Here is a 27,316-nt window from a genome sequence, read left to right on the forward strand (position 1 = left end):
TCTCAGCAACATTTTTTAACTTTTATTTCATCAGAACCACTTAGTTACAGCTTTGAATCCGACAGAAATTTCACTCTGCTTCCTGCTACTTTAGTTGTCATCACTTCATTTTAAACCAAAAAAACACCAAGAAAAAAATAATAACACAAATCCATGTATCTAAAAATTAATTCTAGTTCTCTAAGTGCAACAAAATAGTCCACCCCATTTACAGACAATGCAAAACAGAATGTGAGAAGTGAACATAGATTCTGCAGCCTAGGATTTCAGTGCTAATGGTGATTTGCTTACCTCCCCAGGTTTACCTTAATGCCAAAACCACTTATTATGCTGCATTGGAATCAAAGTACCTCACTTGTTCCAAGCTTATACATCAAAGGCTTGAGTTTACTCAAATATGAAGGTTTCATCTATCAGATCAAAAATGGTTCACAAGCTTAAAGCATAGTGATAACTTAAATTTCCATTTCTCTCAGTCTCTGAGGGTCTTGAGGTTGACTGCTCTGCACTTCAGTTCCAGTCTGTAAAATGGGAATCAGCTTCATTCCAGCTTCATTTTCTCTTTTAAATTGTTGGCTTCTCACAGGCTTTTACTCACAGTAACAAAGAACATAAATGTCAGTGAAATATCCCCTTTCGCATTGAGATGAAGGCTTTTCTACATGCACAGATAATGATTCGACTATTTCAAAACAGTCAAGCAACAACCACAAAAGTGCCCCAACACAACTTTAGCTGTTGTATCTGAATGTACACAGCTCAAAGTTTTGAAAGCCAGCACAGAAACAGTCACTGTGAACTGAGGGAGGCAACACAGACCACGCTTATCTGATATACAATATTCGACAGCATATGGTTGATCATGCTACAAAATCTAATTATTCAAGTAAAAATCTGAATCAAGCATGATTAGCTTTTTATTTAACAATGATGTTTCTCAAAAACAGTCTTGCAGTTCTTGTAGCAGCAACCAAAAAGGCACATAAGTACAAAACAACTCAGGACAGATTAGGCAGGATACAAAATTTTTAGACAGGCGTTCTTAAAGCAAAATCCCGAAGTACAAAGCTTTTTTTGTTTCATAAAAAGGTACATCCTTCCTTACCAGTTTCCTTATTGATGTAATGTGTCTGCATATGTAATGTCCACCTGAACTTACTGAAAATCCTGACAGCACAGCCTCCAAATACTACTGTCAAATTACTTGGGAATTTTACGTGCATGGATTCAGTTGTGTTTCAGTACCATTTGCACCATCTAAACTCGTAGTAGCTGTGAGTCTTCCCTTCTAAAGAATAGCTGTTTAGACATAAAACTTAGCACACATCAAAGCAGTTTGACAAGCTAATATTTAGCTGCTGTTTCAAAATCTTGGTTCATTTTTCATGTTGCCTATGACCCCTCTTCGAGACTGGTGCACAGATCCCCTAACTGGAACATACTACATTGAAGTTATACCAGTTTCACAATTCAGAGGTTTGAGTTTAGATATTTTAAAGTTAATAATATGAAAAACTTAACCCATAGTATCAAACACGCATACAGTTACATACGGAATGCAGGAAGAAAATAGTATTTAATATGAATTTACTGTTTAGATAATGGAATTCTCTGCCCAGGCATTCTTAAAAACTGGCTTCCAAAGAGTGGTTAAAGAAAGATATATAAACAAAAAAGAATTAAAGTTCCACCCTCCTTAACTCGATATTGAGTTATTGTTGTAACTCAATAATAAATGATATAATATAGGACAAAATTATATCCTCATGTGTTATTTTCTTCTTTTTGGCAGTGTTAGGAACAGTCTATTTTCATTTGGGAGGCGGGAAGGGATAATTCCTTGAAACTTATCTGAAGTTCCTACATTCTGAGAAAATGCACAGCGAACAACACATTTTACATTGTTATGGGGGAAACAAAATGTTCACACGCATTTTTAAAATGTTTAAGGGTTTGAAGAAACAGATTTAAATCTTTTTAGATTACACTTACAAAAGAGTCATAAACGCAACAGTGATATCCCCTTTTAAGAAATGACAGTAAACGGTAGAGTTTGAATTGGAAGAACACTGTCATTCACCAATTCCTAAATTCAGTGTTTTTCCCCTCACTGCATTCGTGCCACTCTGGAACAATTCTGTTAGTCGGGTTTCAGTGCCATCGGTGGAAGAATCTGGAAGTTGCTATGCAGTGTGAAACACTTATCCCAGTAATTTGGGGAAAGAGGAATCCAAAGCAGCAGTCTAATTCAAAACAGACTGTGCTGCTTCCTTAAGAAGTGATGCAGCTTTGTCCAGTTCTTGCTCCGTTTGTTCCACTGTTATCACTACCCGAATACTAGAAAAGGAAAACCAAAACATACAAAGTAAACTTCACTCTTAAGCCTTCAGCTTTAGAATCGTCTTGTACTAAGTTCAAGACATTAAGATCACCACCTCTAGGGAAATTATTATGAATTCCAATTCAACCAGGAACAAGACATATGACTAAACACAAGTGGTCAGACTACCTTTTTGTCCACCCCTCCTGGGCCCCACCACACGCCCCACAGAAATCTGTTATCTTTTTTGCCTGCAGACGTGCAGCTCATCAAAGCGTGCTACAGGCTGACCACTGAGATTCAGGTAGCTTTGATACAGTTACTTCACGGTATTAGCAGCCTGTAACAGTCACTGAAAATAATACCTAATAAACAGAGCCTTTCCCATTTTTCAGAGGACCAACTATTCAAAGCAGTCTGCCAAACAAAGCCCCATCATTGTATGAAGAGAGAGAGAGAGTTATATCCTATAAAACAAAGCAGCACATTGACTTTCACTAACCTGGGTGGAGGAAGACATTTTTCTTCCTTCTCCAGATAGCAAGCCTGCGTTAATGCAACCCCATTGTTCATGCACTACAGATAAAGAAAATACAGCAGCTGTCACCCTGGGAAGTTCTGATGGCATATCCTTTTGGTCACCAAATACCTACCACTAACTTTTACTAATCTGGTGTCAGGATCACTGGAAGTTCTCTCCCAAACCGAGGTTTGGAAGGTTGTGCAAAACCATCTCTAATTTCAGTACTGTATTAGCACATAAAACAGGTAAGGGTGTAGCGTCTTTAGTTTTCATCTTCAAGTAACCAGGCAAACGTGCCGTATTAAGCAGGTAATTAAATCACATTTAAGCATATTTTCAAGGAAATCAACTTCAGGATTTTCTTCCATTGTGCAGTCTCGTTTACCTGCCACCAGATATATAAAACTTCCCCACTAACCTTTATCTCCTTCATGTGGGAGAAAGAGAACCAATGTGTATTGAAAAGGGAAAAAATACCACATACAGGACATGAGATTCTTCACAGAAAAAAAGAAACAAGTTCATGGACTCAAAGAAGCAAAGTCTGACCTCAAATGCTTAAAATACACCACCCAAACTCTGTTCTTATAAACATTATAGAAGCCAAGAAGCAGTTTTATATGTAAATTCAAGTTTTCAAGTACATAATGGGAAATAACTATTTCCTGAAGTAAAAAATATATTTTTTAATCCACTGCTACAGAACTAAGCGTCAAGAGCAAGAAATGGTTAGAAGATGATCAGTAATACAGCCCTACAATCAGCAAAGAAACCTAAATTCTTGCAGCATTTCTGCAAGATATTTCAACAAGTTACCCAACGAGCCTCTCTACCCTTCTTTCATTATTAACATTCAAAGGCAGTGACGTATGTTAATTGCCACGGGGGCACTTACGTAATCCACAACTCTTTTGAGTAACTTCACATCGTTTTCTCGAGATCCACAGCTCTCCTCCAGCTGCAAGTGCAATGCTGGAGAAAAAGATTCTCCCACCACTTTTAAGCCAGAAATCCTGAAACAAATAAAAAGCCTTTGACGCACACCCTACTCAAAGACGTGCTGAAGTTCTAGATAGTGTTTTCCTTTACTAGGTGGTGAGTGAGAAAAGGTGGATATTTCACTTTACTAATACTAACACAGACAAAACACATGTGCATTTTACCTTGCAGTACATACAGATAACAAAACTTATCAGGCAAATGTCTTTCCAAAGGGGTTTCAGTAAATTTGTGAAACAACAGTGACTCCTTCTTTTTCAAAACAGATTAATAATTCAGAAATTCTTCAAGTATCCTTACAAAGGTGTAGGAGAAATGCTCCTGTTAGGCCTGTATGTTACTGACAAAAACCCAGCTAGCTGGGAAAGTCTCTGGAGCCTACGTTAAGAAAATAAATAATAATAAATAATAAATCTTTTTATCCACTTAGGAAGGGATAAGAAGGAAAAAGGTTTTTTTTTTTTTGGCAAGATATCTGATTTTAAATTATTTCCTGTAGAAATCTTTACAACATCATCTGTCACTTGATTTCTGGACTTTGATGAACTTGCCTAACACATATTTTAGGAAGATCAGGCTTATTTGATGGCAGGATCATTCCATAGAAACTAATATAATCATTCATACATCTGATATTTTGTATGGTTGTTTTTAAATGCTAAATTGAGTTCTATAATATGTAACAGAAAATTGTTATAAAAAAGATTTGTAAAATACAAGTGCACAATTACTGCACATTAAACAGGCCTTGAACAGTCACAGTAATTGCTGATATTTTTTTTTTAGTATCAATACTTGCCAGGAAAAAAAGAAGCAATTATTCAGTGTAGTCATCTTTTAAAACAGCATAGTGTTAGGAAATTTTAAACCTTATTTTTCAGATAAATTCTGGCAATTTCCGATGTGCTTCCAGAACAATGGGAACTTCTTTTACTATTTAACATCCAAGTTTCATATGTAAGAACAACGTCATATTAAAGGTGACTGAAAGGTGCATTGAGATGTCTGAAAGAGTATCTGCTAAGCTTCATCCCAAATGCTTTTCCTTGGACAATTTTCAAAACGATTATCATCACTTCGTATCATTGATAGCTTTCACACTCTCCTAAGGATTTAAACGTGCAAGAGCTTGCAAACTTCCTCACTAGCATTAAGGTATAATCTCATTTCAAAACCTGTAAAGGATTTTAAAAACTTGGACTCTTTTTTAGTAGCATAACTGAAACAGTTGGGAAAGGATGATTTTCTTTCCCTAATACATACATAATTTTGTGTACATATCCCACTCTAAGCATCTGCAAAACCAGAAACAGATTTGTGTAAGAAGAGTTCTTTAAAGTTGGCATTATAAAGGCATAGCCAAATAAAAGCCAAAAAAGCCCCCAAACCCACACTTACCCCTGTAAAGCTTTGTGAATGTGTTCGCATTTAGCCCGGAGAGTCTGAAAAATGTCTACACATAAAAAAAAAAAGAATTAAAAAAAAGGAAGAGAAAGGAAAGGCTTAGATATCCTGTTTTTACTTCATGTTTCCCTAAGATTTCAAAAATAGTATTTGGAATAAAACTAAGACATGCATATCTATTGAACAACTAAGTCTCTTCAATACGCTTCTTAACATTCCCGATTCCCACTTCTGCCAGGAAATAAGAAGCTTTTAAGACCTGACAGATGCGCTGCTTCCCTTTACCTCATTACTCCAGCTGCAGTGGTTCCTGCTCATATGGAAGGGATAATGCCAACACTTGGCAATGGGATTCAAATAGCAGGTCCAAGACACAAGTATCTGTAAAATATCTATTGCCACGCAGGCTCTGCTCATGGATCCTTCATCCTTTCCCCAGTTCACTCCAGATTCTTAAAGAGGAAACCGGCTCCTGGATCTGCAAAGCTGACCCTCCACTACATCTAACAGTCCTGTAACTTACTTTAATTTTTTTCTTGATTTCACTTCACTTCAGAGGACTGGGCATGGGCTACCCAATAACTGATTTATTTGTGACAAATTAAATACTTCACCTCTGCAGCTGTCCTCCAACCTGTTGGTGCAAATGAAGGTTAAAAACAAATACACACAATTTGGACAGTTTTGTCCTCATATGCCTCTCAGCCCTACCAAAAAAAAAGTCTTTCCATGGTGGTCTAGCAGTGGTCTGATCCTGGTTAGGATTCAACGCTCTCACTGGAACCTCTAAGGGTTACTTGGAAACGATAAAAAAAACAATTGTGCAGTGCAAGTGGAAAGGAAAGGGTTGTTCAGTCCTGAGGAAACATATTTCCATTTGTTTCTATCTAACCTTCTCTTTCTCCATTTGTCTTGAAGGAATCTGTTTTCAGGGGAAAAAGCATAAATAAAAGCAGAAAAATAGTTTCTTATTTGCTTTGTAAAAAACATCTCTGTCCTCCAGCCTCAGCTATCTCGCTCATTTTCAGCTCTAAGAAAGGAAGGGGAGGAAACACTGAAGAGAAAAGCTGGGTGGGAAATAACATGAAGAAAAAACCATGCATGTAAAATCAATCAGCTGAAAAACAGAGAGGCCTTCAGAGAAGAAAGGTAAGGAATCAAAGTAGGGAGAAGTATGAGTTATTAGCTCTGGGTAAAACATCTTCCTAGATTAGGTACCTGGATTATCTTCCATGATATTCAGAGCCTCAATAGCAGCAGCAGCTAACAAAGGAGGTAGGGATGCAGAAAAGCAGTAGCCTTGACCAGACAATCTCTGTGGGGGAGAAAAAAAAAAAATCAAATTTTTGTGTAGCAGACAATGTTTTAAAAGTTCATTCCTATACATAGAAACAAACTCTTCCCTCCACACCCATTGGTACATGGAAGGATTTAAAAGCAGGTCTTCATCTACAGTATTTCATATAATCACTTTCTGCATGGAATCAAATATTGCACAGTCATCTATTCATAATACTCTTTGCAAATTGATATTAGTAACTAAATCTCATTTCTAAGCAAGTAATCGTGCCACACCATTTAAAATGAGACCTGGCTTACCTGATGGTCAATAATAAAAGATCTTCCACAGCAAAATCCTCCAATAGAAGCCAGTGAATTTTCCATGTTTGCACTAATCAGATCTATATCATCAATCTGTCAGTTAAATCAACAAGTTATTTAGAGACACTTTTGATTACATGAAGACTACTTATAAGTTAAATCTATTAAGGTTATATCTTGTTTCATATTATCATGAATACAAGAGAAGATTCACCAAACTATCACAAAAGAAAATGAAGCTACAACTGAAATAATGATTTTAAACAACACAGAAAGGACTTTAGAAACTGAGATTTCTGGATCTGTAAATAATTTCCATAGGTTCTCACTTTCCCAGGCATTGCAATGTGAAGAACATAAACAGATAAAATTATTTAGATACTGGTGACAATTCCACAAAGCATTCAGTGTGACAGTGTCCTTTAAAAGCACAAGTAGTGCCACTGTGAGTAGGAGGTAGAATGTGGTACTGAAAACAGAGTCTGAACCTCAGAGGTACAACTGTCTTTTTTCACTTCAGAGATGCAAATTTATTTTTTTTTTTTTGGGCCAGGCTCTGAAACACTGTGTCTATAAATGAAGTTAACAAAAAACATCAATTAATTGGAAATTAATTTAACAGAGGAGTCAATTAATCAGATGGTAGTTGGCAAGCATCACAGTAATACTGTCTGTTTCCTTTTCTAAATTTTTTCTTTTCCATATTTGGTATTAAGACACTTTAAGTGAAAACAACAGGACATAGAGGGTACACTTCCTAAACAGTGTTAATGCCACAGGTATTAGAAAAACAGTTGCATCATTTGCTCCTGTGCAAATCTCTCGCTCACAACAAAAAAGGCACGTACATTTATCCCAAAGTGTTCAGTAATTCCTCTTCCATGTTCTCCAAGGACTCCAAAGGAAAGGCTCTCCTCCAAAAATATTCTAACTTTGTATTTATACTTCAACTTTATCTAAAACAAAGAAAGTTGTATAAAATATGAGTCACGTCCATCAGAATCTGGTAGCAAAATGCATGGGTGAGGTAAGGCAAAGAAAGAAAAGGACAGTATTCTCAATACTGCACAAATGTCAGTCCTGGAGTTATGTTCTGTCATTAATACACCTTAAAAGCCTTAAAATTATTCCACCATGTAATACTAGAGCAAATTTTATAAACGTTCATATATAAAGAAACTGTAATTTTATTTTCTTTTTTATAGATTATCAGGTACTTTCAAGATGATACATTTCCATAGCATTTCTTCTACTACTAGAACAGAGCCTGCACAAAAAGCCATTCTATGCTGAATAGCAAATGTTTTCCTTGGAGTCACTGTTTCTGACAGTTGTGTGAAGGCTTCTTTGAAAAATTTTTTTTTTTTTAAATAACCTGGTTTTGTGATTCAGTATCACACAGCGTAGCTGAAAATATGTTATATTTTACAGGTTAAAAATTAAGACTATAACCAGATATTAATTTCTAGTACTCAACAGCTTCAGATCCTAATCAGAAGTTTCAAAACGAGGCAAGATTTGAGATCACCATTTCACAAATACATGAGAAGGCAGGAAGGTAAACAATAAAACTGCATGCAGAGCTTTTCTATGTAGGCCTAATTACACAATACCATTACTTCATTACCATTTCATATGTAGTTCAAAAGGCAAATTAAAACCACTTACCAACTCTGGAAGAGGGCAAATGTCTCCTGTGTTCATATACAGTCCTTCAACTACAATAAACCTTCGAGTTACACGGGCCTTGCGAGGATTCTTCAGAGAAAGATACGGTTTCAGTTCATATCCACTGGTACTAACAAGCAAAACTCTAAAGCTTTTTAATAGGGAAGGTTTTTTTGAAGGGAATAGTCTCTTTTTCAAATAAGCTCTTACTTTAGTTTAAACTAAATTTAATTTTTCATCTCCAACAATAGTTGAAATACCTCACTGGACTACTTTTTATGTACTTTGTAATAATTTTAAAGCTTTAGACTGATACACAAGATTCAAGATGCCTTGTTTTGCAAGAAATCATAACCAATCCATTTGAAGTTTATGCACAAAATACAAACAATGCACCTGGAGAACAAACACCAAGAATTTTGCTCTCTTATACTGAGCATTAGTCTAAGCCTTTAGAAGACTTTTCAGCAAGTGGTTTGAGCACCAGGATTCACCAAGCAGCACAAACTTCTTAAAAATAGTGACTTCATAAAACACAATGCAGAAGTATTCATAACACTCAAGTTACAAAGTCCTTGTCTGATCTCTGGACAATGCACGCCATAAAAATATCTTGCGTTCGTTTCTGCTTAAACTTCAGTGGTATAATTTGAGCTCTGCAGTTTTAAAAGGACATTCCTCTGCTATTTACTTCAAACCTGATTGACATTTTCTGATCAAAGATACCAAGTCATGCTTCTTACAGTTTTCAGTTCTTGTAAAAAGTTTCTTGTAAAAAGACTCAGCAAACATCTATTTGACTTTTCTGAGTGACAGGCACCAAACCAGCCTAAGCCCACTCCACAGGCTGTACCAACTCCAGTGGTATGATCTACCCCTTCCTACTCAGAACGTCTTAATTACGCACACATGGTCCATATTAAGCTCTTGCCCACCAACTTTATGTTCACATTCAGCTAATTGCATTAAGGAACTTTAACCGTGTAGCTAATTCAAAGCACTCTGCTCCAACAAACCAAACGTGTTACGCAAATTAGTCTGACAACCACATCTAAAAACTCATGTAAAGATTATCTGACAGAACGTATTTTCCATGAAGGTATGTTAACTCCTATGTTATCTATAAATTTGCTATTAATCAGATCCATTACTGATTTACACAGATGTTAAGCTGATTGACAGTTTATCTACTTTTCTTTTTTCTGTGTGTTACCCCAGAACCAGCTTTCTTGCAACTGCCCGTAACTTGCCAGCATTCCATGAACCATATAATCATGACAGCTACTCAGTTAATTCTTTAAAAACTCGTTTAACCAAGTTATCTGTGCTTGCTGATCCTGATCTCAGTAACAGTTTTTGCACACCCTTTAGCGTTACTGTCAGAATGAGAAGCCAGCCACCAAACTGACACAAATTTTTCAAGAGAGAGAACATCTCACGAGTTGAAGGCAGGATGGGGGAAATCCACAAAAAAAAAATCAACTATGTTGATTCTATAAATTAAAAGGGTTAGGACCAGCCATTTTTGAGTTCATTTTATAACGTGGCATTTGAAGTGATAATTAACTTGCATAATTTATTAGGTAAATGCAGTTACACAAATTTCTCAGAGACCCAAAAATCTCTGTAATAGTATTAAAAAAAAAAACCAAAACACAACAATATCTCACTTCAGTCATCTGTCCATAAAGATATTCCCCTGCTACTAATTCCTGTGAGCTCAATTCTAGTTGCTAGGCAGGCAAATACAAATTAACATACATGTGTTTTAAAATTATCCTAATTACATAAGCAACACTAACTGTTCAATAGAGGTTTATGAAAACCGAGTAACTGCCTATAAGCACAGCACCCATTCAGTTACACGACCCAGTTACAAAAAAAAAAAAACAAAACGTGGGGGGGAGGAGGTGGCACAAAAGAGTACAAATATTTCTTCAAAGGAATGGTACCTTTTGATCTTCAGTCTCTTGTTCTTTCAACAGTCGTTCAAGGTCAGCCATATCATTATGCTTAAACAACTTGATGTTACTACGAGATGCTTGTAATCCCTTCTGAATAGCAAAGCAGGCAGCTTCATCTCTGCAAACACAGCAAACCCTTCTGAGTTTGCACTCGGTTTAACAAGTATTCCAAGAAAGCTGCCCTGCTTTTGAGCAGATATTTGTAGATAAAAGCAGATTTATTTTTTAAAGCGCCATATATTTTATTTACAGTTTGAAAATTGATTTCCAAAGTTTCTCAATTTCCCTGTGTACTATTGCCACTAAAAGAAAGCCAACAGGTTTTTTTTCTTGATGTGTACACTGGTCCTTTTGTTTGCATGTGACAGCAGTTTCAGAACAACGTTTCAGGGACCAGGAATAATACCATGGTAATCATTCCAGAAACTTCTGACTCTGTTTGCTCTGGGTCTTCAAAAAAAAAAGCTCAAAGGTGTGCCTTTTACATTTATAGTAGTATTCAAAACCTCATTTTTAATGTCCTTTGGGAATAATACGTCCGTGTTCAGAGAAAAATCTGCCATTTTTAGGTGTTGGAACAGCAAACTTCCAAGTATGATGGGATATGCAGTTTCACAGTATGAGATAACTAAATCCAGGGTACACTGGCACCCTTGAGCAATGTCACAATCCTGGTCATTTGTCTCAGAAAGTGCGGATCAAATACATAATCAATATATGACCAATAACCAAAGACGGCCAAAAAGCATGATTCAATTTAGGAAAGAGCTTCTGCAGAGAAACCAGACAGGCTGCAAGCTTTACACTTGGAAAAGAGAGCACCAAAGAAAGATTTCTGGCCGACAAATACAAAAGTATCAAGTGTTATGGCTTAACCACAACTCACTACTCCCATGGAGAAAATGCATCAGTTCCCTGCCTAAAAATCAAAGGCATCAATTGAAATTAATATGTATTATATTCAAAATAGGTATTTCTTAGTATTTTTCACGAAATGTTCAAGCTAAACTGTGAAATTGCATATCATAGACACACTGTGGATGTTAAAGATCTAAGTACTAAAAGTGTCAGAAAGCTTAAGGAGAATCCATCAAATCTTAACTAAATCTAAGCCCTTTTCTTTCGCCCAGAAAGTTGAGTATTGTTACATTTTTTTCTCCTGGCTTTTTACTCTTCCCTAGACAAATTATCACCGGCTGCTCCCAGGGACCAGATAGATACTGGGCTTGCTGAACCCTTTATTTGACCCTGCACAGCTCTTTTTGTATTATTTTAACATGTACCAACAGTTATCCAACCAAATCCATTGTAAACAGGCATGAGGGGAACAACTGTCCTGGAATAAAAGGTGGAAAGCCAGTAGTAAATAGGACAGAAGCACTATGACTGTACAGCTTACTAAAAATAAAATTAGGTATTAGAATTATGTTAGTTCTTGAATGTACAAGTTATTTTGATTTTTCTTCAGCTGAGTGCCCAGGTCTGCACATTCATGATCAGATCAGTAACTGGCTAAGAAAATACATTTGAGATTGATATACAAGACCAAAACCAGCAATATTTTTAAATGTTCAACTTAATATCATTAGCAACCATGAAAAATTGAAAGGTAAACTCTTTAATTTGGAATTTCCCAAGTAGAAAGCAACACTTACACGAACACAATGTCCCCTCTCTTTGAATATGCAGGAATAGCACTGGCAATTGTTGCAAATCCATATGAGTATATAATAGCTTCCTCAGTCCTCATGAATTTTGCTAGCCGTTCTTCTAATTCTAAGTGCACATCTATTCGAGAGAAAAATTGAAAAGATCTCACATAGCTAACTTGTTTTTACATCAGGAAGACCACCATTGCTTTCATCAAACTGAAGCAAACACAACTTTTATTTGTAGGAGGAGTATTAAAACAAGTAACTTCCCAAAATCCAGTGGCAACCAATCCATCCTTAGTTAAACTGACAAGTAACCTGATATTAATCACAAGCTTTGACAGATCTGAGAATATTTATGCAACATGTTTCTCTAATGTTCTTTTGCAATGGTAATTAAAACCTATGTGTGATTAGACCACAAGTGAATGATGTAGCATTCCTGGACTGTGACTAGAGAGCACAGTTACTACAGTCAGACAAAAAAATTATATAATTTATAGCAATTAACGAGGTCCTGATGGCAGACTGTTGGTTCTTCCAAGTTGATGCTTCCACTACACACGCACAGCTATCATTGCAATAGAAAACTGCTCTTGTCAGACTGCAAATCACAAACCACCTCCTGAACACACTTCAGGCAATTGAAAAGGTCACATCTCCAAGCTTGAGATTACTTACCCGTAAGAGAAATCGACACAATTACACACACAAGCATTTCCCAAACCAATTTGGTCAAAGTGACCCGTGTGAGAACTCAAATATTAAAAAGGACACATAAATGTGGTATATAAACACCACCTGGTGAGTGAATTGGTGCTGCAGAAAGGCAACCACAGCACTTAGTATTCTGCCTAAGCAAAATAACCTGTATCAGATAAACTGTTATTCTGACTGTCTAACTTTCTTGCCACTACCTGCTTCTACCAGCAACAGTCAAGACAATTATGCCTTTTATCAACTGGAAATAAAAAGTTACTGTGTGACCTGAAACATCACTACTGGCCAAATGTTACCAGATGGATGGAAGGAAGGATACTGACTGGATTTAGTTCATATACTTTCTGACTGAGATTTGAAGTAGTCCTTTCTCACAATCTTTGTGTCTTTTTCTTCACTGTTACACGGACTTCAGGATCAATGAAACAATCTTCAGCGAGGTTTCAAAACATGAGGGATGACCTTTGATTCAATTATTGAACAAAAAGCCCAAAAAAACCCAGACTGGCCACATGGCACTTAAAACATGCAATATAAACAACATCCAGCCAAAAATGTTTCTTCTTTAAGCCCTGCCAGTAGAGAATAACAAATTAGGGGAAACAAGGACTAAACTACTACTTTTGAGTGGTCTTTTGAGCTACTGATATCTAATAGGGAAAAATGTTTTGCTGTAGTCTAAAAGACTGCTACAAAATTTAAGTAAAATATTGAAAAAGACAACAAGACCATCACAGTTCAAAATCAGAACTTGCACCCTTCTCACTAAGCTTTATTCAGCAACAAGCACTCCTAACTAAGCAATGCCAAGGTAGAAACAGTGGGCAAAAGAAATATTGTCAGCAATAACATCTAACAAATATATTCAGATTTGTGTCACAGAAAAAAGGTTTAAAAGCCCAAGTAAATTCTGCCAAGGGCAAGAAGAGTTAATTTCCAAATGACACACATTTGATGCATCATTACATCAAATGCTTTGTACAAATGTGAGGTTAGAAAGTGTTAAGGCATTACTAATTAAGATTTCACCATGATAAAAACAGAATTCTGTATTTTTTACTGCAATGTTTTGCTTTAGTCTGGTTACATCACTTGGATTAGCCTAGCTTGGCTGAAAACTGCAAGCACCACCTAAATAACATCTGGACAGAGGAAGATAAGACTATAACAATTTAAGAATTATGAAACCTTCACACAGCTAATATAGTTAATAACTGCTATGAAGTGCCAGTTTAGTGCCTAGCATGTGCTCACAGGCAAGTCAAAAGCAGAAGTGAGACCGAATCCTACATCATCTTTCATATATTATCCAAAAGGTAGACCTAATTTTCTAAGTAGTACCAATTTTGTGGCTGATAGGCAACCATAAAGGTTGATAGGCAAGCCTTAAAAAAGCACCACCACCAAACAAGTGATACACCCTTCACCTGTCATTATGGAGAAAACACACACAAATGTTCATTTACGTGTGAATATACAAGTACTTCAAGCTCATCATAGGATGAAGTCATGGATACATTTTTCAGGGATACAACACAAAGTAAAAATGTCTCAATAGGGACTCCCTAAATCTATTCTGTATCTTCAAACTGTCATAGAAATGAAGAATCAAGTCTCCATTCAAAGTAAATTATACCCTGATATCTATGTTTCAAATAAAGAGATCTCTAATATTTTTAAGAAATATCAGCACCTAAGAGGTGAGAAGCCTGAGCAATAATAACTGACAATTATCAATTAAATTCTACATAGTTAAGTAAGAGGAAATTCTGTGTAGTTCTGCACAGAACATGACCTATTTACCAAAGTCACAGCACACAAAGAAATGAGTGAAAAGTTTAAGGGCTACAACATTAATGATGCAAGATGCAAGTGTTTCTTCTCAGAGATTCACAATCCTGCAATACTCAGATGTTTCACATCAGGTGAAAATGGGAAGACAGTTTGGGATTGAACAAGTTCATCAGGAGTTTGTCTCCCATCTAAAATTAAGTCTCCATTACTTTATCTGTGAAAGTTATCTCAAATAGGTCGGTATAACATCACTTTTCTAGTGATGTCATACAGATTACAGCCCCTGCTTTGTGAAATGGAGCACTTACCCAAAATTTCAGAAGCCAATGAATAGCAAAGGTTATACCGTTTGCATCTGAGGATTCAACTTCCAAAGAGGGCAGGAAACAAGCCAAAGAATCTCTCTTACCAGAGAAAGCCAACTTTTAATCAGTCTCTTTCAAACAATTACTAGAAACAAAGCAAAAGACTTCACAAAATTTAAAATCGGCTTGGACTCAGAAGGTGGGAGGCAGCAGTCCACAAGTTTGAGAATTTTTTGACAATTCCAGTGGTTTGTTTTTTTCAGGGGCAGGGAGGGATGGAAAGCCTGTATGAATTCCAACAGACCATTCCTGAACTGTCATGGGTGAGGGAATCTAGTTTCCTAAAAGTTCTCTCTCTACTAATCAATGGGCTAATTTGAGCATTCAGACACACCCTGAATTCCACTGCCTCTGGGAAGAGATTGGAAAGTTCACAAGATGAGTTGATAGTTTTAGCCTGCAACTGCAGCTATTCATGCATTACTCTTTGGTTTACATGCGAAACACAAATGCCTGTGAAGAACTATTTCCAGAGCCTGATACTTAACAACTTCCTACTTCTTTAAAAGAACGAAAAAACACCCCACCTTAGTAACACCTGCCATGTCATAAAATCTCTCAATTGCAACACGGAAGTCATCAGTAATGAAAAAACTCAATTACAGCATTAAAAAAACGTAACCAGTAATTTTTATCACAGCAATCAGACTGCCCTCTTGTGGTCCGCTTAGGAACTTTAACTTGCACTTTCTCACTTATATTGACCATGCATTATTAATTCTAACAGGTTTATTTTTTTCTTTCTACTGTGGTGACCAGAACCAAAACAGATCATATAATTTGCAATTCCCCTCCAAGACCAGCATTAGAAAGAGTAGGAAAATGGATAAAATAATAAAAAACAGAACAATGAATGTTGCCAACCCTCAACAATTACAGTAAAATGCGTGTCAGAGGACAATTGTTCCTCAAAGCAGCAGAAATAACTTTTTGCTTATATATAGGACTATTCTGGCAGACTTACCAAACTCGCCTGACCTTTAAAGGCAGATCAAAGAAAGTTACTCACCAAAAGTACCATAGAATCCTCTAGGTCCACAAGTGCCAACACCATATTTCTTCAGAGATGCTTGGGCTGCACTCTTTAACAGGAAAGAATTGCATGAAATATTCCTGCACTAACTCTCTAACTCTCCTATGCACTTCACACTGTCAGTTTTACACCACAGTACACAGACCAGTTTTGTATCATGTAACATCACCCGCTCTACCTAAAGCATAATAATGTACTGATTTCTATGAATTAATTTCACATCTATGAATTAATTTCATATCAGCACTTTAGACAAGTCTTTAAGCATAATTTCTTTTATTCTGATACGTAAGGACATTAAATACTAATCTACCTTGATAATCAGCTACTATGCAGCAGTACACCAAGATTAAACTTTAGCAAAAAATATAAACTTAAACAGTACAAAGTTACAAGACTGAAAATGTTCCTTGATGCTTTAGAAGTGTATGTTCTTCACAAAGTTCATGTTTCCTCAAGTTATTCCTATGTCAAGATAACATACAAAGTAAAAGTGGAATAATCAGTTGGAAGAACTCACCTTAACCTTTTCGTTATCCAGAAGTCCAAGAAAGTTAAATGATGCAAAGTTTATACATTCCTTCCCATTAACAGTGATTATGTGGGTGGGAGGACTGAAACAAGAAAAATTACAGACCTCTTGTTATGAACAAACAGTGGCCATTTTCATAAACAGTCAAACAGCACAGAGTTTTTTTTTTCAACAATAGAAGTCACACAGGGTTTTCAAGCCTCCCTTTCGACTTCTTCCCTTGCAGCTGCTAATCAAAATTTAAGTTCAGTGTCAAGTCACAAATATCCTACTATACTCAGCAAAACCACATTCCTGCAATTTAATAAAGAAACTGCTAATGTGTTCCTGACATATTTAATAATTCCTTGTTGAAAATGTAATTCATAGAAAGATGACTCCTGAGTAGACTGATAAAGATTCTTCTTTAAAAGCACAGTCATACCTATTTGCAAGAAGGAATACTACCAGTAAAAAGGAAATTTTAAAAAATTGAGCACATTAGTTTCTTCAACTAAGCAATGGCAAAAAGCTGATAGAACAGATCTGGAAAGCCTTCTACTAACACCATGAATGTGCTGAGCATCTTCTGAATGCTGAACCTGTCCCCACATAGGAGCTGTCCTGCGTTACTGCAGTGCATACTCTGCACAGAGCAGACTATACCTATGCATTTTGGCACTGAGATGAGATTCAATATATTCCCAACATACTATCAAAGCTAGCAAATTTACAACAATTTGCCTCACAGCTCCACCTCTCAAGCCTAAAAAACACACTAATGTTCACCAACAACTTGGCCCTCAGAAAGCTGCAGCCTTCATGAAAACAGGGCCACACTTTGCTATCAGAATTTTATCCAAACTTCTAAAAGGAACACCCATGATGCTTATTTCAGTGAATAATTAAAACCAAAACATGGATGCTGACAGCATCCTAAAACCTGCTTTGCAATGTCAGAAACAATAAGTCTTTGCAAAACAAAAGATACCGAAACAATTTCTTTTCATATAACTCCCTTCTCCCACTATAACATGATTCATTAGTTATCATGGTTAGGGACAACAGTTATGAGATACTGAGTAAAAATATAATTTCAAGCTATATTCAAAGAACTTACAAGCAAATCCCTCAGAAACTGTCTTTTAAGGACTGAAAGCATGCCAGCTGTTCTTGGACCTCTCGCTTACGTGTCGCATGTATTGCAAAATCAGTCGCAGAAGACAACAAAGTTAAGAAGGCACTAATGATGTGACTTATTTTAAGGCAGAACAAGAATCAGCATGAAAATTTTGCAGGTGTACTGCTTTAGGAAATAGACTTACATTTTCTGAATGAGATCTTGTACAACAAAGCTATCTTGCATAGGTTAGTTCAAATAACTAATTTCTGGACTGTGACCGACCTGTCATGGGTACCTTGTTCATCACTGATTCAAGACTTACCACTTTTTTTGTTTGGACAAGTCTCTGCACCTTTGGCTTTGCTCATCATTTGGTAACCTTTACTGGGATTATGCAAGTGCTCAGCAGAAAGGAGCACTATTATCAGAGGGCATAAACTGAGCTGCATACTGAGGGAGGAGGAAGTATGCCGCCCCCACAAGAAACGGGTCAAAATTTCTGAAATATTTAGTTTTTCCAGAGTGGTTACAAGCTTTTATACACCCTATCCACATATTACTGTAAATACAAAATATCACTAAGATTAGTGAGGGTGGTGAGGCACTAGAATGGGCTGGCCAGAGAAGCTGTGGATGCCCCATTCCTGGAGGGGATGAGCAACCTGGGATAGTGGAAGGTGTCCCTGACCAGGGCAAGGAGGTTCTATAGAGGGCAAGGATCTTTAAGGATGCCTTCCAACACAACCAGTTTATGATTATGATTTCTATAACTCACTATTCACAACAGACATTAAGACATGAACATCACTGAAAGACTACCTCCATAGCAGGAACAGGGTGACCCTAAAATACTAGTTAAAAAAGGGAAATGCTCTTGAGCTGAAATCAGGATGCAGACGACTTTTCTTTCTGTATTAATTCTGAAACATGGCATACGTTCATACTCAAAGTTACAGTCTCGTTGCTGTTGAGCAACTTGTGGGAAAGCAGTTAGTTGGCAGTGAAAACATTACAGGACAAATGTCAAGTTTTCCCCACAGCCACTACTAAGTTCAACAGCCACAAGACATTAACATTCCGTCACAATGCATTTCCTAGCTGTTAGCACTGGAAAGTTCTAAAGAATTTAAACATTTTCTGAATCATTCTAGAAGATATATTTGTTCAGGTTTGTTTTTTTTTTAACATCCAACACTTCCTTTAACTCCACAGTACTGCTTGTTTCAAAATTTTGAACAGTAACAGAAGGATTGTTCACATCACAGTTGATTAAGACAGACAGCCCTTTTCTATGGCAGACTTCTCTGTGGCGGCAGAACCATCAAAACGGAGCTCACCATGACAGCAAATAATTGGGCTCTGTCACTAAATTATTTCAAATTATTAGTGTCTCTGGAAGGATATTATGAATGCTTATACAGTAAAAGTTACTGACACACAAATCTGAAGCTTGTAAGAGGAAATGTCAGAGTGATTTCTGAAATACTGTGACTCTTGCCTATGTCAGTACACATTTTAAAAGCCTTGTAACACACAAGAAAGTAATGTTGAGCCACAAATTCCTCACAAAACAGCTTTTCAGTCCAGCACCTCCAATTCTGATTGTCCAAAGAGCAGCAACTTTTCAAGAAGTGCCAAGTGGCTAGACACAAAATCAGTTTCTTCTGAAGTGATTTGTGATAACTTGAGAAGGTGGTAACCACTTTTGAGGGTCTAAGTCCACATATCCAGAAAAAATGAAACAAATTACCACCAAACAATACAGATCCACAACGGAGGCAAAGATAAAATATTCCTCCCCCACGCCCAATATTGAGGAAAAAAAAAAAAAGATAAAACTTAAAAGTAAGAAAGAATTTCTTAGTAAGAGAGTCTCCACAATGTTGCAAAACCAAGACCATCTTTTCAGTGGCATGCTCTCTAAAAATGCAATTAATTTATGAAAGGTTTTAAGGATATGGAGATGCTTAGTAAGCAATACGTTTAAAAATATGGACATAAAGTATGTAAGTTGAAATAAAAATACAGAATATATATTTTGGTTACATTTACCCTGAAACAATGTTGTAATTGAGAGCTGGGTGATCTTTCGGCACAGGAGGTACAAGAGGCTCTGGTTGCCATTCTTCAATCAACTCTTCTTTTTCCTGATCAGGAGAACAGAAATACTGTTGAAAAAGGGAATTCCACTAAAAAATACATTATGCACTAATAAACAGTTGATAACAACTGCATTAGAAATCACATATATCACTTTTCTGAGACACTGGGAATTCATATTACCTCAGGATGTTCAAATGAGGGGTTCTGAATTCTTGAAAGACAAGATGTAAAGAAACAGGCCAGATGTGCCTGTGCATTAAAGATCTTACATGGTAACAAAGAGATGAGATACTAACTTGCTGTCCCTGCCAAACTTTAATCAACTCCTCTACAGTTTATGTAACTGAATATAAATTACATAAAAATTGAATATAAATTGCCTCACTTTACATTTTCAAGTCCTCAACGGTGCTTTTTCAACAACAGTGGCACTAAAATACTTAGCAAAGCTACAAATATGTGAGGAGGATACGCTGGAGGAAAACTGACAAATGCTCAAGAGAAGACAACTACTACTAAACCACATATTCCCCACCAAAGACAAGTGCCCCATAAATTAGCCACGATTCAGGCAAAGCACCAAAGCCATTGTTCATACCACAAAAGCAGAACTTTCACAGAGGATTATTTACTAGTACAGCAACCAGTACCTGGCAACATATTGTAAACACACAAACTTTGAAGGGCATGGCCACAGTGGACTTGTATTTCTCTGTTTCAAAAAGGTTGCTTATTTAAAGTTGCTTATTTAAATATCAAAACATAAATTTGGCAATTGATTTTTAAAAACACCATAGCACTGGTTTTTTTACCTTTTTAACTTTTTTATTCCAAATACACTTCTCAAAGCTTTCAAAGTAAAAAATCAAATAAAGACATGAAAAAAAAAAAAAAAGAGGAAAGGAAACTACATTAAACAATACAATTCGTTTCTGGCTCTCTGAACCCTAACCCAAACTGTAATTGGTGCTGAGGTTGAAGTCCCCATGGGTGTCTCAGATCAGAAGGAGTGTGGAGGCAGCAATGTTGATGCCCAGCTGTGATCCCCTGGGTACGACTTTTCCAGCCCAATTATTCCTCAGACTCTGGATTTTCTCGCCTAATCCTACACATAATAGAATCTTGCATACATTTGTGTATATACTTAAAAACATTTTAAATACACTTATCTAAATACACAGGGTTGCTCACACGTACATACAAAATGGCTTTGGGCAGTTGTATTTTGTTGGTTGTGGGTTTTACTTCTTAATTGCCAGATACTCCAGGTAACAGAAATACTTGGGCATGAACAGGTTTAACATAAATTATTAAAAAAGTTGCCTTGTGACCCTGGTTCTTAAGAAGAGGTAGCAATTTTGTTCATGAAGACAGCTCTTAGCTAGCACTAATGTTCTGAAACGACGTCACACACACTTGAGTTAATAACTAAAGATAAATAATATTTTTATTTACTGATCCTCAAATAACAGGTCTTCAATTTCGCAGTATTAACAGACCCATGTATCACATCATCATGGTATAACTTGGCACAAATAATGGTCATGCTAATTAGAAATTTCTCACTTTCAAACTATGCTCATACACAAGAGAAACTTTACCTACATGGGGAGTCTTGGTTCAAAACTACTGAAAACCTTCAGAAGAACATCTGCTCTCCCCTGCAGAACAACATCTGGTTAGTTTGTGAATGCTGTTCCTGCCAGACAGAGGCCTGCATATTTCTCAGCCTTGCATTAAAGATTTGTCTCCAACAGGAACTTTCCAGCCTCCAGACTAATACCACTCAAATGAAACACTTCCCATGGTACTACTGCAGCAGAAATACTAAAAACAAAGAAAACAACTCTTCCCCCCATTTACAAATAGTGAGATGTGACTCTCAGTAGAACTTCAGAGATTTTGAGAGGAAAGACCAGTATCACCTACTGCAGAGTAAAATACATGTAAGCCTGCAGGGCACCTTCCTTTCACGCACGGCTAAATGATGCCACACAAACTCCCACAGCCTGCTCCAGCTCACTGTCACCTTGGCACTTTCTACAGATTTTACTTTGTGTGAAAAGCCCATAGGAACCTATGCCTAGCACTCTGTCTGGTCACAGACTTATTTATGCTTCCCAAAATGCCAAACTATAAGGAACTTAGAGTATCAGAGAAGTACTCCACCTTTTTAGTTAATGCTTTGGGAGATCTCCTTATTTTGAAAGAGAACCAGAAGGAATAACTAGAAACACTGTCGTCAAAGGATGACAGCCAATCAGTTGAAAGATGATTTCTGAACAGGATTTCATCTTACTCTTGCTACACGTCTGACTGAACCCAGAAGACACCTTCATGGTGGATTTCTTCACTGTTTTAGAAGTATGACTCCTAAGTGCACTGCGTTGCACAACACACCATTCTGGTTCCCCAGGACAGACTGGTCTAACACATCACATTAAGATGGCTGTGCAATAGTGGTATTCTTTGTTCATACTCATCACACAGAGCCAGCTCCGCTCTGGCAGCATCCCCAACAGCAATTCACAGAGAAACTTCAAGTACCATTACATGAGTAGCCGGCATAAAGGCAGCACAAGCTCTGCCACCTGGGCTGGCCTATCTCCTCCAGAGGCTCTCTGGTGTGGTGAAGTCTGGGCACTGCAGCGTGACTCAAACCAGAACAGGTCAGAAAGAAAATGAGCCACCTTCCCCTTGGGAACTGGCTGGTACTGGTCCATCCAGGGGATGGTGTTGAGCGATAGCCTTCACATCACTTGTCTTGCTTCCCTCTTCTTTCACTTTTCCTTTGTTTATTCAATAATTTTATATTTACACATAAGTTTTCTTGCTTTTATTCTTCCTTTTCCATGTGAGCAGCTGTGCACTGCTCAGCTGCCAACTGGGGTTAACCTATAACACAGGCTGGTGTCAATTATCTGTGGATTTTTAGTGAAGACTAAGGAGGAGGCGTATCTCTGCATGTTCTCCACAGCTATTCCCCTACACAAAATGAATGAGCTCTTTTCACAGAAATTACCTACGCCGTAGAAAAAGAAGTGGAATCACTCCATGCCTCTGATGTATCAGTTTGCTTAACTCCTCCAATTATGAAGAAGACATATTCACTCTCTCACTTGATTGTTGCTTTTATGTTTACTTTCAACAAACTATCTGTAGACAAGACAATCCCTTCCAAATACAGTTCTTCCTATGGAAAAAACTACTTCCACCTTCGGAAGTCAATGGTAAAGCCAGCTAGGCTAACTTGCATCTCCTTCATTGGTCAGCCAGCCTGAACAAACCACCACATCAAAGAGCATTCGCCCACGATATTGTTTTGCCATCCAGAAAAAGGTAACAAAAAGTTAGAGGTGTCTTTAACACCTCAAGCCAAGCCCTCTGATGCAATACAGCTCACAGTACTCTGCAGCTTTTTTCTTCTGTACCTTCCAACGTGAATCAATGTATCCAGTCTGTATACAATTCAATTTTCAACCACTTTGGATTTCTGCTAATATTCACATTCCTTTTCACCCTTCAACCTCAGTAAATTTTGTTTAAATCTCATCAGAACAATCACAGCAATAATGTATTTGCATGCTTCTGTTTTTTAGAAAGCCTGTTAACTGCTGTCCTCTCAGTGAACTTTAACACTGCCATCCTGCAAAATTAGGGTTATTTAAGCAGAAACCATTCCCAAACGTTTTTCCCTATACTGATCCCCTTCTTGCTCCCACTGAGCTGCAGCAGACCAGTTATAGGTGCAATCTCCCAACTGCTCATTGTCCCCAGTTAAGATGACACCTACCACTTCTTCCCCACATCCCCTGCTATTAGAGATTTCTCTGAGCACTTTCTCAAACACCTCAATTTCAGAAAAATGATCGGTCACGAATGAATGTGACAACGTGAAACTGGATGATAATATCCAAGATACACACAGAGATACCTGAGTGAAATCCTTACTTTGTAAGGAAAATATAGTTTTCAGCTTTTTCAGGTCACCAATTATGCAAGTGTCGCAAGGAGCCTTTTCCCACCATCTACCGAAAGAATCTTTAAAAGCAAAAAAAAAATTATCCTTCAAAATAGCAGAGATCAAAGCCATCTGATGGAGGGAAACTCTACTGAATAAACTAGACTAGTTTCTGGATGGACAATTAGAGGCTACTTTAAAGCTGCAGCATATCCTCCTAGATGATCCAAACACTCAGTGTTTAACTGCACACAAGTTCCCTTTGTGTCCATTCCTCCTCTGCATCCTTTTTTTGAGACAACTACATTGCAAAAGAAGAAAATTGCTGCTACACTACAAAGCTTTGTGGAACTCACTGTAAACTCTCAGGGTTATTACTCACAGAAGCCACATATACAGACTGACCATTTTCCTGCCCTCTACGCTCTTACAGTTCATTTTGCAAAGCTTCCATTTTTAAAATAAAGCCATCCACTGAGCAGAGCTAATGCCAGTTTTTCATAGGTTAGCAGTCCCTGACACATCAGCTCTTTCTTATTTCTCAGGCTCTCAAACACAGTGCTACTTTAAAAGCACAAACTGAAGCATTTAAGCAATAAGCAGTTTCTGAGTCCAAAGTAAGCTCACCCTTTGAAATTCTAAAAAAGCAGCATCACTTGTAATGCAGCAGTGCTTCAATGGCCAAATATATCGACAGCTATAAACTTCTTCTTCCCTAAAGAAAAATATTCTTCCACCATACCTTAAGTGTTAGGTCAGATCGCTCTTGAAGTTTATATGTCTTGGAGAAAAGAAGTCTGATTATCCATAGAATTAGAATTCCTTCCAAAATGAGATGGTATGCAGGGGCCTGAAAACGAAAGCACAAGAACAAGTCTATACAGAATTCTACTTGAAGCAGTGTGACACAACACAGTTCTGTCCCTACGAGTACAATAAGAAAACAACCCAAGGCTCATTGATCATCAGCTCTCTTGTGTTTCTCAATCAGTAAAAACTGTACCTATATAAAACTGGATTGCGTTGCAGCTGCTACTCACAGCTGTTAACTTGAGCGTGAATGGATTCAGTCTGCTGTCCGTAAACAAAGCACTCACTAAATGATAATGGATTTCAGTTCCACACATCCACATAATCTGAATACTGAGGGCAAAGGCAGTTAAGTCATACAGGTTGCACCAGTCAGTACCTGCGAAGGCAGAATGCTTTCAAACCAAGCAGAAGCATCCCAAGAGCCTGAGGGTCTGTGTCATCTCTGCAGTCACTTCAACCCTCCATTCTTTTAACCTACAGTCCACCAGCAGGCACAGCTACTATTACTGACCAAGAAAGCTAAGTCTAACCTTATAGCCAACTTCTCTCAGTTTCACAGGCACTTCGATCAGGTACACTAGCAGGTTTGTCCTGGTGTCATTTACTCTCTTGTGTGGACATAATGTTCGGGAAACACATCAAGCAAACCAGAACACAGAGTTGATCCCAGACAAAGTTAGCCTCTTTGGCTGCTTGGAGGGAGGAAAAGTCAGTTTCCTCTGACAGTGCAGCTAGTTTGAAGCAGGTGTGGAGTTACAGCATCAGCACTGGATGTGTAGTGTCAGTTATTCCATTTCAGAAAGGTTCCTGATTACTATTTTTAAAAGACTCAAAGTGCACACAAACAAACACACTCCCATTTCAAGTCAGGGGGAAGAGATCCCACACATCAACACCTTCTGGTGGGATCTGATCTGTCAACAAAAGAAGTGGAACATACCACCCATCCAGAAATTAAAGGAATTTGAACACAGGTTTTTAAAACCACTAAGGAGTCCTATGGCATATCAAACTGAAAATAACAAACCTATCTTTTGCACAGTACTTTTCAGTTTACCAAACATGAGGAATACACAGGTAAACCATGACATCTAAGGAACACATAGTCCACTAACACAGAAGTCCCTGTGCTTTTCAGGGTCTACAATTATCCTAGAGCATGCTACCTGCTTCATTAGCTAAGCACTTCTACATTTGGACTGCAAATCCTTGCATAAATTCTCAAGAAGTTACCACCCTTAGCCAAAGGAAGGGATACGAGAACACTGCCTATCAGCAGGACATCCTTTTTAATATCACTACACAAAGTCTGGGTACAAACAAACACTGCTGATCCCCCCCAAGGAAGGAACTCGAGCCTAAGCACTTAAATGCTGTTTCTTGTTTTGCAAACATCACTTGTAAGTTACAAACCCTGACCTCGTACTCAGAGAAACACTGCGAACCTCAATGCTTTAATGCTCTGCTACATCCCTTAAATGTCGCTTTATAACCTCAGTCCGAACACCACACTATTTAGTCCAAATAGGGACAGTTTAAATCTCTTTTATTTTAGAAAACACAAGCACTGTATTAAATAGAACAGTTTCAAAGCTGTGTTCACTCCTTCGTGTCCCACTTTTTGCCCACTGACTGCTGTTTCCCTCAGGGCATTTGGATCAGTAACACGGCAGGCACTGTGAGCAGACTTGTACCCAAAATCGCTCTGATGGAGTCAAAGCAGGCTGAGCCACAGCGAAGTCAGGAGGATCACTTCAGCAAGAGAGTAATTCAGCCACAATAAATAACGCGGTATGCTGTCAAATGCTACCAGCTCGTCCCACGGGAGTCGACCAGACTGACCAGATTCAAATCTATATGCAGAGCGATGCACCATAAAATGAGGTGTCCGCACCAGGCTGGCTTTTTTCGAGGCTGACAAGTAACTTTCGTGCGCGACTCTTAAATAACCCATAGTCCCACGGACTCACCCGAAGTGAATTTACAAACGCGGAGAAAACAGGGCGTGCGCCCCTCCTTCCAGCACACGGGCGCGGCGCCCACACGCCCGCTCCGCAGCGCCCTGACCCGCGACCCCAGACCCAGCGCCGGCGCCACCTCCCCGCCCCGCCGAGCCCCCGGGCCGCCCTCGGGCCGCCCTCACGGCGCCGCACCTCATAGAAGGCCTGCACCATCTCCACGAGCACCCACTGCTGCCCCGCCGCCGCCGCCGCCGCCGCCGCCGCCATGGCCGCGCCCGCCGCTTCCGCCACCGCCCCAGCACCACAGGGGCGGGCCCGGCGCGGCCGCCACAGCGCCCCCTGCGGCCCCCGCGGGGCGGCTCCTCCCGCGGGCGGGGACGGGGCGTGTGGGGGTGGTTTAGAGTGGGAAAGTCACGGGGTCGTAGAATCGACCTATTTGGAAAAGAGCTCCTGGGTCATCAACACCTTGATCCAACACCACCCCCCCTCCCCCGCCGCGGTTACCAGGCCGTGGCACTCAGAGCGACATCTGGTCTCACCTTAAAAACCTCCAGGGGCGGTGAATCCACCACCTCCCCGCGCAGCCCATTCCAATGGCTAGTTACTCTCTCTCTTAATTTTTTTTTTTTCCAATGTTCAACTTAAACCTCACCTGGCACAGCTTAAGACCGTGCCATCTTGTCCTACTTCTGGTTCCTGGGAGAGGAGACCAAACCCCCACCTGGCTACAACCTCCTCTCAGGGAGCTGCAGAGAGTGCTGAGGTCTCCCCTGAGCCTCCTCTTCTCCAGACTAAACAAC

The 27,316-nt window shown here is 38.5% G+C and overlaps 1 protein-coding gene across 1 annotated transcript; it reads right to left on the reverse strand.

The window, feature by feature from the left end:
* On the reverse strand, positions 1-26,821 carry SPTLC1 (serine palmitoyltransferase long chain base subunit 1). Its single transcript, XM_050329081.1, has 15 exons — positions 26,709-26,821; positions 24,485-24,592; positions 19,731-19,825; positions 16,565-16,658; positions 16,021-16,093; positions 12,136-12,268; positions 10,469-10,598; positions 8,517-8,606; positions 7,697-7,804; positions 6,846-6,941; positions 6,465-6,561; positions 5,241-5,295; positions 3,739-3,856; positions 2,823-2,896; positions 1-2,337 (listed from the first exon to the last, which is right to left on the reverse strand). Exons 1-15 carry the CDS (start codon positions 26,781-26,783, stop codon positions 2,244-2,246), a joined length of 1,440 nt encoding a protein of 479 aa, XP_050185038.1. The 5' UTR covers positions 26,784-26,821; the 3' UTR covers positions 1-2,243.
* Positions 26,822-27,316: the final 495 nt, after the last annotated feature.

Source organism: Myiozetetes cayanensis, unplaced genomic scaffold (genome assembly GCF_022539395.1).
Source record: "Myiozetetes cayanensis isolate MyiCay16 unplaced genomic scaffold, myiCay2020 scf4, whole genome shotgun sequence".
In the NCBI taxonomy this organism is placed as follows: domain Eukaryota; kingdom Metazoa; phylum Chordata; class Aves; order Passeriformes; family Tyrannidae; genus Myiozetetes; species Myiozetetes cayanensis.

Excerpts from the sequence above, each read along its gene's own strand:
- SPTLC1 (XM_050329081.1), bottom strand. The coding sequence starts at position 26,783 with ATGGCGGCGGCGGCGGCGGCGGCGGCGGCGGGGCAGCAGTGGGTGCTC. Across the intron at positions 10,599-12,135 it reads AGAGGGGACATTGTGTTCGT|AGATGAAGCTGCCTGCTTTG; the intron begins GTAAGTGTTGCT and ends CTGTGTTTGCAG. Across the intron at positions 6,562-6,845 it reads CTTTTATTATTGACCATCAG|AGATTGTCTGGTCAAGGCTA; the intron begins GTAAGCCAGGTC and ends TCTCCCCCACAG.